This window comes from Procambarus clarkii, chromosome 43 (assembly GCF_040958095.1).
Source record: "Procambarus clarkii isolate CNS0578487 chromosome 43, FALCON_Pclarkii_2.0, whole genome shotgun sequence".
NCBI classification, from domain to species: Eukaryota; Metazoa; Arthropoda; class Malacostraca; order Decapoda; family Cambaridae; genus Procambarus; species Procambarus clarkii.
The window spans coordinates 35,874,491-35,886,798 of NC_091192.1; the positions used below are offsets into that span (position 1 = coordinate 35,874,491).

The 12,308-nt window shown below is 41.8% G+C and overlaps 1 protein-coding gene across 5 annotated transcripts in view; it reads left to right on the plus strand.

The window, feature by feature from the left end:
• The window catches only part of LOC123755965 (axin-2), a 179,635-nt gene that overhangs the window by 117,637 nt on the left and 49,690 nt on the right, over nt 1-12,308 (plus strand). For 3 of the 5 annotated variants that reach the window (XM_045738964.2, XM_045738966.2, XM_045738965.2), the window contains one exon: nt 10,255-10,401. The exons of the other annotated variants lie outside the window; for them this stretch is intronic. In XM_045738964.2, coding sequence (XP_045594920.1) covers nt 10,255-10,401 — 147 coding nt within the window. The remainder of the gene's footprint in view (nt 1-10,254; nt 10,402-12,308) is intronic. 5 annotated transcript variants of the gene reach the window in all.

Here is a 12,308-nt window from a genome sequence, read left to right on the forward strand (position 1 = left end):
ACATTTTATTAGCCATGCCTAGGTTATGTTGGTAGTGTGGTAGTCCTCTTTTTTTCCGGAGGTTTAATAGCTGCTACTGGTGGTCACTTTCAGTGATGCAATGCTGCTGAAGCGCTGATCCGGCACCTCTACAAATGGGTAATAGAATGGGGGAAAGGGAGAGAGGATGAGGGGAAAGAGAGACAATGGCTTATGGGTGATGGTTGATCGTGGAAGGAAAATTTTAATATTACATCTCTTAAGTTAAATATGTTATAATATTTCTTTGTTTATTTAAAGATTCAATAATATTTAAATTTTTATATATTTAAAAAATAAACAGGCTGAATTGTACTGGTATGAATCTGGAAACATAATACCTGACGCACGTGAACGCTTCCTGTCCATTTATGCCAGACAAACGGTACGAGACAAAGTTGCCAACCTTCTGCTTTGAATACGAATAATCAGCGATAATGTTCATGGCTTTAGCAGTAGTTCATTAGACAGGTATTCTTTATTCATACAATAGTATATTTAATATTAAATACTAGGCAGGTAAAATGACAAAACTGTTACACACAACTTTACATTATTTAGTGATTGTTGGGGTGATTCTAACGTCGTGTGAAATATTGAGTTGTCAACTCTGCTTCTATGTTTGAATGGCATTAGTAAAGTGGTGGCTGGTGGTCCCTGGATTTCTCTCAAATACAGAAGCATTTTTTTCACAAACACCCCCATCATGGCTTCTAAGCAAACAATGTTGACTTCTTTCGTAAACAAAATGAGGAGTGTAAGAAGAATAGCGTACAGGAGACCAATAATGATAATAGTGAAAGCGGCAAAAGTTGTGTTTCGACTGCTTCTAGTTCAAATTTTCAAACTGGATACATGTGCAATTCAGAAAGTAATGGTGCTTTGAAGTCTAACTTGTATCCCTGTTGCTGTGAAGATTCTCTTGGAAAATTGTACTTGCCTAATTGTGCTTGTGGGGGCTGAGCTCTGCCTCTTTGGTCCCATGTCTCTCAACTGTCAGTCAACTAATAATTACCTAAGTGTAGTTACAGGATGAGATCAATGCTCGTGGTTTCCCGTCTTTCCAGCACTCGTTGTCATATAACGCTTTGAAATTACTGACGGTTTTGGCCTCCACCACCTTCTCATCTAACTTGTTCCAACCGTCTACCACTCTGTTTACAAAAGTGAATCCGGCAGCTTTGTTTCGTTAGTTTAAATCTATGACCTCTTGTTCTTGAAGTTCCGGGTCTCAGGAATTCTTCCCCTATCAATTTTATCGATTCCTGTAGTTTTTGCATATTTAATGCCTCTAACCTCTCCTCGCAGCTCTTGTCCTTCAGTTCCTGAAGCCACTTAGTGGCATGTCATTGCATCTTTTCCAGTTTGTTGATGTGCTTCTTAAGATATGGGCACCATGCAACCGCCGCATATTCCAGCTTTGGCCTAACAAAAGTCGTGAACAATTTCTTTAGTATTTCTCCATCCATGTATTTAAAAGCAATTCTGAAGTTAGAAAGTGTAGCATAGGCTCCTCGCACAATGTTCTTAATGTGGTCCTCAGGTGACAGTTTTCTATCTAGAACCACCCCTAGATCCCTTTCTTTGTCAAAATTCTTTAAAGATTTCTCACATAATTTATAGGTTGTATGGGGTCTATGTTCTCCAGTTCCACATTCCATAACATGGCATTTATTCACATTAAATTCCATTTGCCAGGTGTTGCTCCATATACTTATTTTCTCCAGGTCTTCTTGAAGGGCATGACAATCATCTAGGTTTCTTATCTTCCCTATTATCTTAGCATCATCAGCAAACATGTTCATATAATTCTGTATTCCCACTGGTAGATCATTTATGTAGACAATGAACATTACCGGTGCAAGAACTGAACCCTGTGGTACTCCACTTGTGACATTCCTCCAATCCGATCCCTTGCCTCTGATAACGGCCCTCATTTTTCTGTTAGGAAATTTTTCATCTATGTTAGAAGCTTACCTGTCACTCCTCCAATATGTTCCAGTTTCCAGAACAACCTCTTATGGGGAACTCTGTCGAAAGCCTTTTTTAGGTACAGATAGATGCAGTCAATCCAACCATCTCTTTCCTGTAAAATCTCTGTGGCGCGATCATAAAAACTGAATAAGTTCGTTACACAGGATCTTCCAGATCGAAAACTATACTGTCTGTCTGATATTACATAGTTTTTCTCTAGGTGTTCTACCCATTTAGTTTTAATTATTTTTTCCAATATTTTGACTATTACACTTGTCAATGATACAGGTCTATAATTAAGGGGGGGTCTTCCCTGCTTCCACTTTTGTAGATTGGAACTATGTTAGCCTTTTTCCACACATCAGCTACAACTCCTATAAACAGGGATGCCTGAAAAATCAGTTGAAGTGGAATGCTGAGCTCAGGTGCACATTCTCTCTGAACACATGAAACTCCATATTGACCAACTGCTTTGTTCTTACTTAGCTCCTTGAGCATTTTTTCCACTTCGTCTCTAGACACCTCTAATGTTCTCTATGTTGTTCTCTGGAATTCTTATTGTGTCTGGTTCCCTGCAGATTTCATTTTGTACGAACACATTTTGGAACTTTTCGTTTAATGTTTCACACATTTTATTCATTCATTTTCCATGAATCTATTTCCCATTTTCAACCTCTGAATATTATCCTTTACCTTCAATTTGTTGTTTATGAATTTATAGAATAGACCTGGTTCTGTTTTACATTTGTCTGCAATCCCTTTTTCAAAATTACTTTCTGCCCTCTCTCCTCACTGCTATGTAGTTGTTTCTTGCATCTTTGTATCACTGGTATGTTTGGGGGTTTGGCCTCTTCCTGTATTGATTCCATTTTTGTGTCTTTTGGTCTCTGGTCCTCTTGCACTTTCTGTTGAACAAATCCTGTTTCCTAGTTCTGCATCTCTGTTTTGGTATAAATTTTTTGGGCCTTTATCATATATTTCACAAAACTTGACATACATCTCATTCACTTCCTTGCCTAGCAACAAGTCTGTCCAATTATACACACTAAATAAATTTCTAAGGTCGCCATAATGTCCTCTCTTGAAGTCAGGTTTTTCAACTGCTTCAACCTCCTTATTTTTTTCCAGATTATAACGCATTGCATACCTTATTCCCAAAAGACATGGTCACTTTTACCCAAGGGAGGAAAGTACTGAATGTCAAATATCTCTTCCTCCTTCCTGGTAAATATCAAATCTAGCAAGGAGGGAACGTCCCCTTCCCTCATCCTCGTAGCTTGTTTAAATTAATTAATTAACATGTTGATGCAAGAATGTTTCCAGGATAAGGTCTACAAATCTACAGGTCCAAAAATCTTCTGTTTTAGCTTTATATGCTTCCCAGTCTATGGGTTTCAAGTTGAAGTCGCCGACTATCAACAGTCGTGATCTATCGTTATCTGCTCTCGCTATAATCTCTCTCATTATAGATTAATGAGAAAAAAAATATATATATATATATATTAATATAATAAATTTTATAGAAAAAAAAATCTCTCGGTATTGTTATAAGACCTTCTCGTTTACTATCTAGCTCCTCCTTTGACCATGTGCTGCTTGGTGGTGGACTATATGCATTTATGATCATTAGTTTATCATCTTCATGGCAGATCTCTAGTGCTATTATGTCAACTTCTTGTGGATTGGCAGTCATTATTTCGTTTACCTTTAGGTGTTCTTTCACCAGCACAACATCGCTACCGCCTTTCCTAATTTTTTCTGTCCCGTCTCCAAATTGAGTAGCCCCTTGGGAATATGACGTCATTTAAAATAACATCTTCAAGTTTTGTCTCGGTGAGTGCAACAATGTCTGGTGTCTGCAGCTGTATTACATCACGTGTGTGTGTGTGTGTGTGTGGAGCTGGAGGAGGCAGGAGTCACACTGCAGCAAGCTCCTGGAAATATCGAATTACCTAAGTATTGGGAACAGGTTGAGGGCTACAGTGGTGTCCCAGGTTACATAAAGGTTCAGGGAAGTGTAAAAGCAAATAAAATACAATAAACAAGTAAAAGTGAGTGAAAATAGCTGAGTGGAAAAGTTTTAGTTGTAGTACAAAAACAAAGATGGCCGCCGCTGCCACCACTGGGAATGTAGACGCACCATCAGATGATTGTTTCAAAGGATTCTCACCACAAGACATAAGAAAAGGAGGTGTTCTTGGCAGGTTAGAGATAATTGAGGATATGCAAAAAAAGTATGAAGAAAAAGTGCTTAAATTGGAAGAGGACAATGGAGCTCTTAGGAGTGAGCTTTGCACTCTGAAAGGGAGTATTCTTCAGCAAGGTAAGATTATTACTACATTAACAGACAAGGTAACAAATCAGGAGGAACAAATCAAGGAACTAGTGAAAGAAAATGAGGTGTGGAAAGTGAAGTGTGGCGACTTTGAAGAAATGAACAAGAAAATATGGTGAACAACTCCAAGCGAGCCTAAGGGCTAATATAGAGTTAGGTAAGGATCTCCAACTGGAAACTTCACTGACAACTCACATAGAGGAGGTGAATAAAGAACTAGAAAAGTATAAAGATGAAATAAAAGCGACATATGCTCAAGTTGTAAAAGAGAAAGAGACTATCAAAGAAGTGTGTTTGGAAGTCAAAACCAGAAATGACAAACAAGAAGCAGGAATTAGGCAAGCAATTAGGAAAGAACTGGTTACCAACAGTAAACTAGTACAAAACACTGCTGGTAGAACTAAGTCCATAATCATTTTTGGAAGTTTAGAGAAGGAAATTTCATCTAGGGTGGACCGAGCGGCAGAAGAGATGAAAATCATAGAGAAAATAGTAGGTTTAGGAGAAGGCTCAAAGGAAAATGTCTGTGATTTTAGAAGAATAGGAAAATATGAGAAAGACAAGAACCGCCCCTTAAGGGTGACGTTTAATGGAGTGAAAAACATGATGGAAGTGCTTAGAAATGCCAGGAAATTGCACTGATGGCAAACTTTGATGGATGAGGATGAGGATGAAGTGATTTATGAGGTTGGCAAACTTTAGTCAATAAGACAAGACCTCTCAAAGGAAGACAGAGAAAAGCTGAAAATGAACCTAATTGAAGCAAAACGTCTAAATGGGGATAGAAATGAAGAAGACAGACATTCGTTTTTCTACAAAGTGACAGGGACTGGAAAGCTTGTGAAATGGTACATAAAAACAATGCAACAAGATCAGTAGTGGAAAGGGGAGTAAAGAGCAAAGGAAAAGGGAACATGTTCCGGAAAATTGTATATACCAACATAGATAGAGTGAGGTCAAAAACTTTGGAGTTGCAAGATATAATCCAGCTTAGGGTCCCAGATATTGTCGCATTATCAGAGACAAAACTTGAAGGAAATATAATAAATGAAGTCATATTCCCAAGAGGCTATTCAGTTTGGAGACATGACAGGAAAACTAGGAAGGGAGGAGGAGTGGCTGTACTGGTGAAAAAACACCTGAAGGTAAGAGAGTTAATATTTGAAAATCCTCGATATTGATATAATGGCATTGCAGATCTGGAATCAGGATGATAAGCTGATAGTTTTAAATGCCTACAGCCCACCAGCAAGCAACACATGGACAAAGGAAGAACTGGATGACAAACGAGAGGGCCTCATAATGGTCATGAGAGATATTATTGTACAAGCAGATAAAGATAAATCACGACTGTTGATACTGGGGGACTTCAACTTTAAAGCAATAGACTGGGAGGCCTATGAAGCAAGAACGGAGGACTTTTGGACATGCAGATTTGTGAACCTCATTCTGGAGACATTCTTGTATCAACACATAAAGCAGGCCACAAGAATGAGGGAAGGAGATGTACCGTCAGTACTGGATCTAGTATTCACCAGGAAAGAAGAAGAGATATTTGACATCCAGTACCTTCCTCCCTTGGGAAAGAGTGATCACGTCCTTTTAGACATTGATTATGCTTTAAAATATCATCTAGAAGAAAATGGGGACATTGAAACAGTTGATAAACTCGATTTAAGGAGAGGAGAACACCGCTCACACTCGCGGTGTTCTGAATGTGTTGATGGTGAATGTATATAGTGTGTGACAGTGTATAGTCTGTAAGTAGATTGTATATATACATAAATTAGCATGATACATGGTAAATATGTGCAACATATGTGTACACAAATGTCATGCACGTAACAGTGTCTTCGGACAGTATGGATGTTTTACTGCCATAATATAGTGTACGTGTTCATTATACATAGGATTAGCATGTAAAAACAAATAAAATGTATTTGGAACTGTGCGCAAAAAATGTGCAAAAATATATTCGTGGCAACTCGCATGCCCTGCCCCGGGCGCGCCACCGGCCCCGAGAGCATACTGCTCTGGCGCACAGGGAATTATGACGTCACGGCCCACCTTTCGGACCCCATAGCAGCCAAAGTAAGTACAATTTCGAACTTGCGTTGCTATACCCATATACAGGGAGGGGTTTTTGACACTTTCCGAGGAAAAAATAATTTTTTCCCAAGGTTTCATTTCCTGCGCACTGGGGGGATGTTATATTTATAGGCCGCGCAGTTAAAGGGTTAAGTCAAGATGTAACAACTTTATTACAAGTTGTAACAAGCGGAAAATAGAGACAGTTACGGTTTGTGTTTTCAGGGTTGAGACTTTAATTCTTGATCCTCTTTAATCTTGGCCCCGCCTCCCCCACCACTTGGGGGAATCCACTAACGAGCAGTAGTACTAGTTTGCATACAGAGTTGCTAGTTTCTTAGTTTCTTTTGTTAGTGAGGAGTTCTTCGTTTTTTCGGATAGTTGCTTGTTTTTTACCAGCTAGTTGTTTGTTTTGGATCGCCTATCTTTCTGGGCTACTGCCTCGGTCGATGGCGAAATCTGACAATACTTTACATGTAGAGTGCTCATACTCCATTGCTCCCTGCGCCTCTCTGAGAGGGCCAGGTTCTGGCTCGTGGTCTCCGGTAGGCTAAGGACTCTTTGGGACTGATGACTCAAAACTAGTAAAGTACATACTAGTTTGGATAGCTTCAAAGAGGCTCCGGGGCTACCCACAGAAAAGGGGGTTTCATTACATTCAATGTTGGTCTTTTTTATCAGTGAAGATTCCCTCAGCTCAGAGACCAATTTTGTTTAGCAAGGGACAGGTTAGTAAACATTGACATGTCATCGATCAGGAATACCAGGAATTTCATCCTGCATTTCTTTCATTATTTTCGAGTGGTTTGTATGCAGCAGGCTAGATGCAAATAATGCCATTTGTGATAACCATTTGATTTCTTGTCATAACAAAAAAGGTATATTTTTATTGTTTAACTTTTGCCTACAAGCCAAAAATAATGTACTTGGGTAAAGTGCAATAATAAATGGGTCACAAACTGTGAAAAATTTCAGTAATTTGTAGATGTGCTAGAAGTAACATTACTAATGTAGAAGTGCTCTCAAGTTTCATCAGTTGTACAGGAGACCAAGTGTACTGATGTTGTAACATGAGATCACCACAAATTGTTCAAATGCATGATTCTATTTTAAATCATCTGGGTGTCCTCACGACAGATGTTTCTGCTGGTTTTGGGGGGGCAGCTGTTTACCCCCCTTACATTTTGATGTTTACTTGACAACCAGAGGCCATGTTATTGCCCTTACACGAGTGGCAGTTTCAGTAGCTTTGTAATAGTCTGCATGCAAGGTATATCTTAGTCTCTCTTAATACCTGTATCTTTTTCTTTATTGGGGTGAGTTTGATTGCAAATTAAAATATTGCTGATTTTTTTCTATGGTGATCCAATAGCATTCCATTTCCAAGAGGTTCAAAAATTGTCAAGAATTGGAATTTCTTTTTGCTACTTAAAACTTGCACGACTGCCCATAGTTAAAAAAAAAATTCCCTAGCGGTTCACTGTAAGGATTAATGATCATTTGAATTTTGATTATACTGTTTAGAGGATTTTGGCAAACAATACTTTGAGTGTATAGTGTGTGAAGGTGTTCATCAGATAAATTCTTCAGGTAAAGAATTTGAGCATATACAGTACAATATATACTAATACTTATGATGAAATTTGCATGCTATGTCTTGGAGGTGTTTCTATTTAATTTTTCATTTGGGATCTTTTCTACGAGTAACATATTGACTATTGTGGATGCTCAGAACATATTATATAGAAGTTGGCTTTGGTGTTAATGGCAGAGGTGAAGTTTGATTCTGAAGTGTGTACAATCATGTTAATGAATGTTTGCATGCAGTACTGTCAGGTTTTGGTGGCTGTATCTGACTTATCACCAGTGTTTATGTTTGCTTTTATTTGTCATATGCTACACATTTATGTTTTTTCTGAACTAGAACTATTGCTTCACTTCTGTGGATGTGTGTTATAATGCTTGCAACATTGTACCAGTCCTGCAGTGGCTGCTAATACACAAATTTACACATACTGTCCTAAAAGACTCTACCCTCGAGGTATGGGATCTCTTTCCTCATGCCGCGGGGTCCCTGCCCTCGTGGTGCAGTCCCTGCCCTCGTGGTGCAGTCCCTGTCCCTCGAGGTGTGGTGTCCTTCCCCCTCTCCCCCTCGAGGTATAGTGTCCTTCCCCCTTGAGGTGCAGTGTCCCCACCTCGTGGTGTGGGAGGATCCCTCCCCTCCACCTCGAGATGTGGTGGGTCCCTACTCCTCGAGGTGTGGTGTCCCACCCCCTCAAGGTGTGGGGGGTCCCTCCCTCTCGAGGTTGGGGGAGTCCCCTTCCCCTCGAGGTTTGGGGGAGTCCCCTTCCCCTCGAGGTTTGGGGGAGTCCCCTTCCTCTCGAGGTTTGGGGGAGTCCCCTTCCTCTCGAGGTTTGGGGGAGTCCCCTTCCTCTCGAGGTTTGGGGGAGTCCCCTTCCTCTCGAGGTTTGGGGGAGTCCCCTTCCTCTCGAGGTTTGGGGGAGTCCCCTTCCTCTCGAGGTTTGGGGGAGTCCCCTTCCTCTCGAGGTTTGGGGGAGTCCCCTTCCTCTCGAGGTTTGGGGGAGTCCCCTTCCTCTCGAGGTTTGGGGGAGTCCCCTTCCCCTCGAGGTTTGGGGGAGTCCCCTTCCCCTCGAGGTTTGGGGGAGTCCCCTTCCCCTCGAGGTTTGGGCGAGTCCCCTTCCCCTCGAGGTTTGGGGGGTCACCTCCCCCTCGAGGTTTGGGCGAGCCCTTCCCCTCGAGGTTTGGGCGAGTCCCCTTCCCCTCGAGGTTTGGGCGAGTCCCCTTCCCCTCGAGGTTTGGGCGAGTCCCCTTCCCCTCGAGGTTTGGGCGAGTCCCCTTCCCCTCGAGGTTTGGGCGAGTCCCCTTCCCCTCGAGGTTTGGGCGAGTCCCCTTCCCCTCGAGGTTTGGGCGAGTCCCCTTCCCCTCGAGGTTTGGGGGGTCACCTCCCCCTCGAGGTTTGGGGGGTCACCTCCCCCTCGAGGTTTGGGGGTCACCCCCCCCCCCCTCGAGGTTTGGGGGGTCACCCCCCCCCCTCAAGGTGTGGAAGGATCCCCCTTCCCCTCGCGGTGTGGGGGGTTCCCCTACCCCTCTCGGTGTGGGGGGTTTCCTTCCCCTCGAGGTGTGGGGGGATCCCCTTCCCCTCGCGGTGCGGGGTCCCCTTCCCCTCGAGGTGCGGGGTCCCCTTTGCCTCGTGGTGTGGGGATCCCCTGCCCCTCGAGGTGAGGGATCCCCTTCCCTTCGTTGTGTGGGGGATCCCTTTCCCCTCGAGGTGTGAGGGTCCTCTCCCCCTCGAGGTGTGGAGGGGTCTCCTTCCCTTCGTGGTGTTGGGTCCCCTTCGCCTCGTGGTGTGGGGTCCCCTTCTCTTCGTGGTGTGTGGGGTCCCCTTCCCCTTGTGGCATGGGGTCCCTCCCCACCTCGAGGTATGGCATTGCTTACCCCCTCCCCCTCGGAGTGCATTGTCCCTCCCTATTCAAGGTGTGGCATCCCCCCCTCTCCCTTTGTGGTGTGGTGCCATCCCCTCAAGGTAGCTTTTCCTTTTATCCTTTATGTACAGTGTGTTCTTAAAGATATTGTACTTGACAGTTTAAGCTCTGTATATGCCTACCTGTAGGTGAAGGTAATTTCTTGCCATCATTAAGGATGCCAGAAAAAATGCTAGTAGATAGGAGATAATCTTCATATATGGGAGGTTTGTCATTGTGTTACTTCACATTTCTCTTTTTCATTGTTATCCGTCTTTTATTCCCTATTGTTTCCTTTTATCATCTGTGCCCACACTGCTGTTAGTTACCAACTGGCACTGGTGTGTACATTTTCAGAGTAACATCGTGGCTGCTGGAGAGTGATAAGTTTTGTGGGAGTGTGAGCTCATCTAGTGTTTACCCAGAGACCGAGTGGGACCCGTGGCTGCCAGGAAACCGCTCCACACACACGGCTGCGGGGGCCACCTCTCCCGGAACTCTGAGGTGATTAACTCCTCCCGTCGTACACCTCACACACAACCCCTTGATGCACCACCTGCAACATGTTTGTCTGCCTATTGCAATCTTGTCTATTCTGTGTGTCTGTGGTTTGTTGCTCTTTTTCTTACTTTTTAGCCATCTTGTACATTCTGTACTAACACGTGAAAATGATCTTCATATTGTGAATCAGGATTGATGTGTGTTGGTTTAGGTATTTTAAGTCTTTGTCACCGAGTAGGTAGATCCAGGATGCCGAGACCTTCGGGGCCTCATGTTTTCATCTTTGGATAAACTCTTGTTGCTTCTATTAAAACTATGAGTGAAACATCTGAAGTCACTATTGTTCATAAGTTCTTTTCAAAGCATTGTGGAATTTGATAGACTGTGGAGAGTTCCTTACCTGAGGATTCTGTATAATATGCAGATAATCTTCACAGTTGGCTGTTCATTTGTCAGGAAATTCATAATTTACTTATGGTTATTTACTGATATAGTTTAGGACGTTAAATCTCCTGTATAATTTGCTCGACTTTATTGTTGGTGCAATCATGACCTGTTGACCTGTGCCTCGCATTAGAACTTAAGTAATTCTATTTATCTCTTGAGAAATGAAAACATTTGAGAAGGAAATAGCAAGACTGTCTTAACATTTTGTATATATACTGTATATAGATAGGTCTGAAGCATCATGACACCCCCCCCCCCTACCTTCCCCCGCCCCTCTCCCATCAGTTCTATATCTGATGTGACCCTCACCACACCTCCACCTCAGACATCAACACAGTCTCCACAACACAACCACAAGTGCTGTTATAACCATAACTATCACCACCACCACCACCTACTATACCATTACTAACTACAACAAAAACCACCACCACCATAATACCAATAACTACAGCAGCAACAATCACCACCATACTGTCAACAACAACCACTATACCAATATCTACAACAACAACCACTATACCAATATCTACAACAACAACCACTATACCAATATCTACAACAACAACCACTATACCAATATCTACAACCACTATCAGTATACCAATATCTACAACAACAACCACTATACCAATATCTACAACAACCACTATACCAATAACAACAACAACCACCACTATACCAATAACTATAACAACAACCACTATACCAATATCTACAACAACCACTATACCAATAACTACAACAACAACCACTATACCAATAACAACAACAACAACCACTATACCAATAACTATAACAACAACCACTATACCAATATCTACAACAACCACTATACCAATAACTACAACAACAACCACTATACCAATATCTACAACAACCACTATACCAATAACTACAACAACAACCACTATACCAATAACTACAACAACAACCACTATATCAATAACTACAACAACAACCACTATACCAATAACTACAACAACCACTATACCAATAACTACAACAACCACTATACCAATATCTACAACAACCACTATACCAATATCTACAACAACCACTATACCAATATCTACAACAACCACCACCACTATACCAACAACAACAACCACTATACCAATAACTACAACAACAACCACTATACCAATAACTACAACAACAACCACTATACCAATAACTACAACCACCACTATACCAATAACTACAACAACCACCACTATACCAATAACTACAACAACAACCACTATACCAATAACTACAACAACAACCACTATACCAATAACTACAACAACCACTATACCAATATCTACAACAACCACCACCACTATACCAACAACAACAACCACTATACCAATAACTACAATAACTACAACAACCACCACCACCACTATACCAACAATAACTATAGCAACAATCACTATTCCAACAACATTCACCACCACTATGCCAATAACTACAACAAC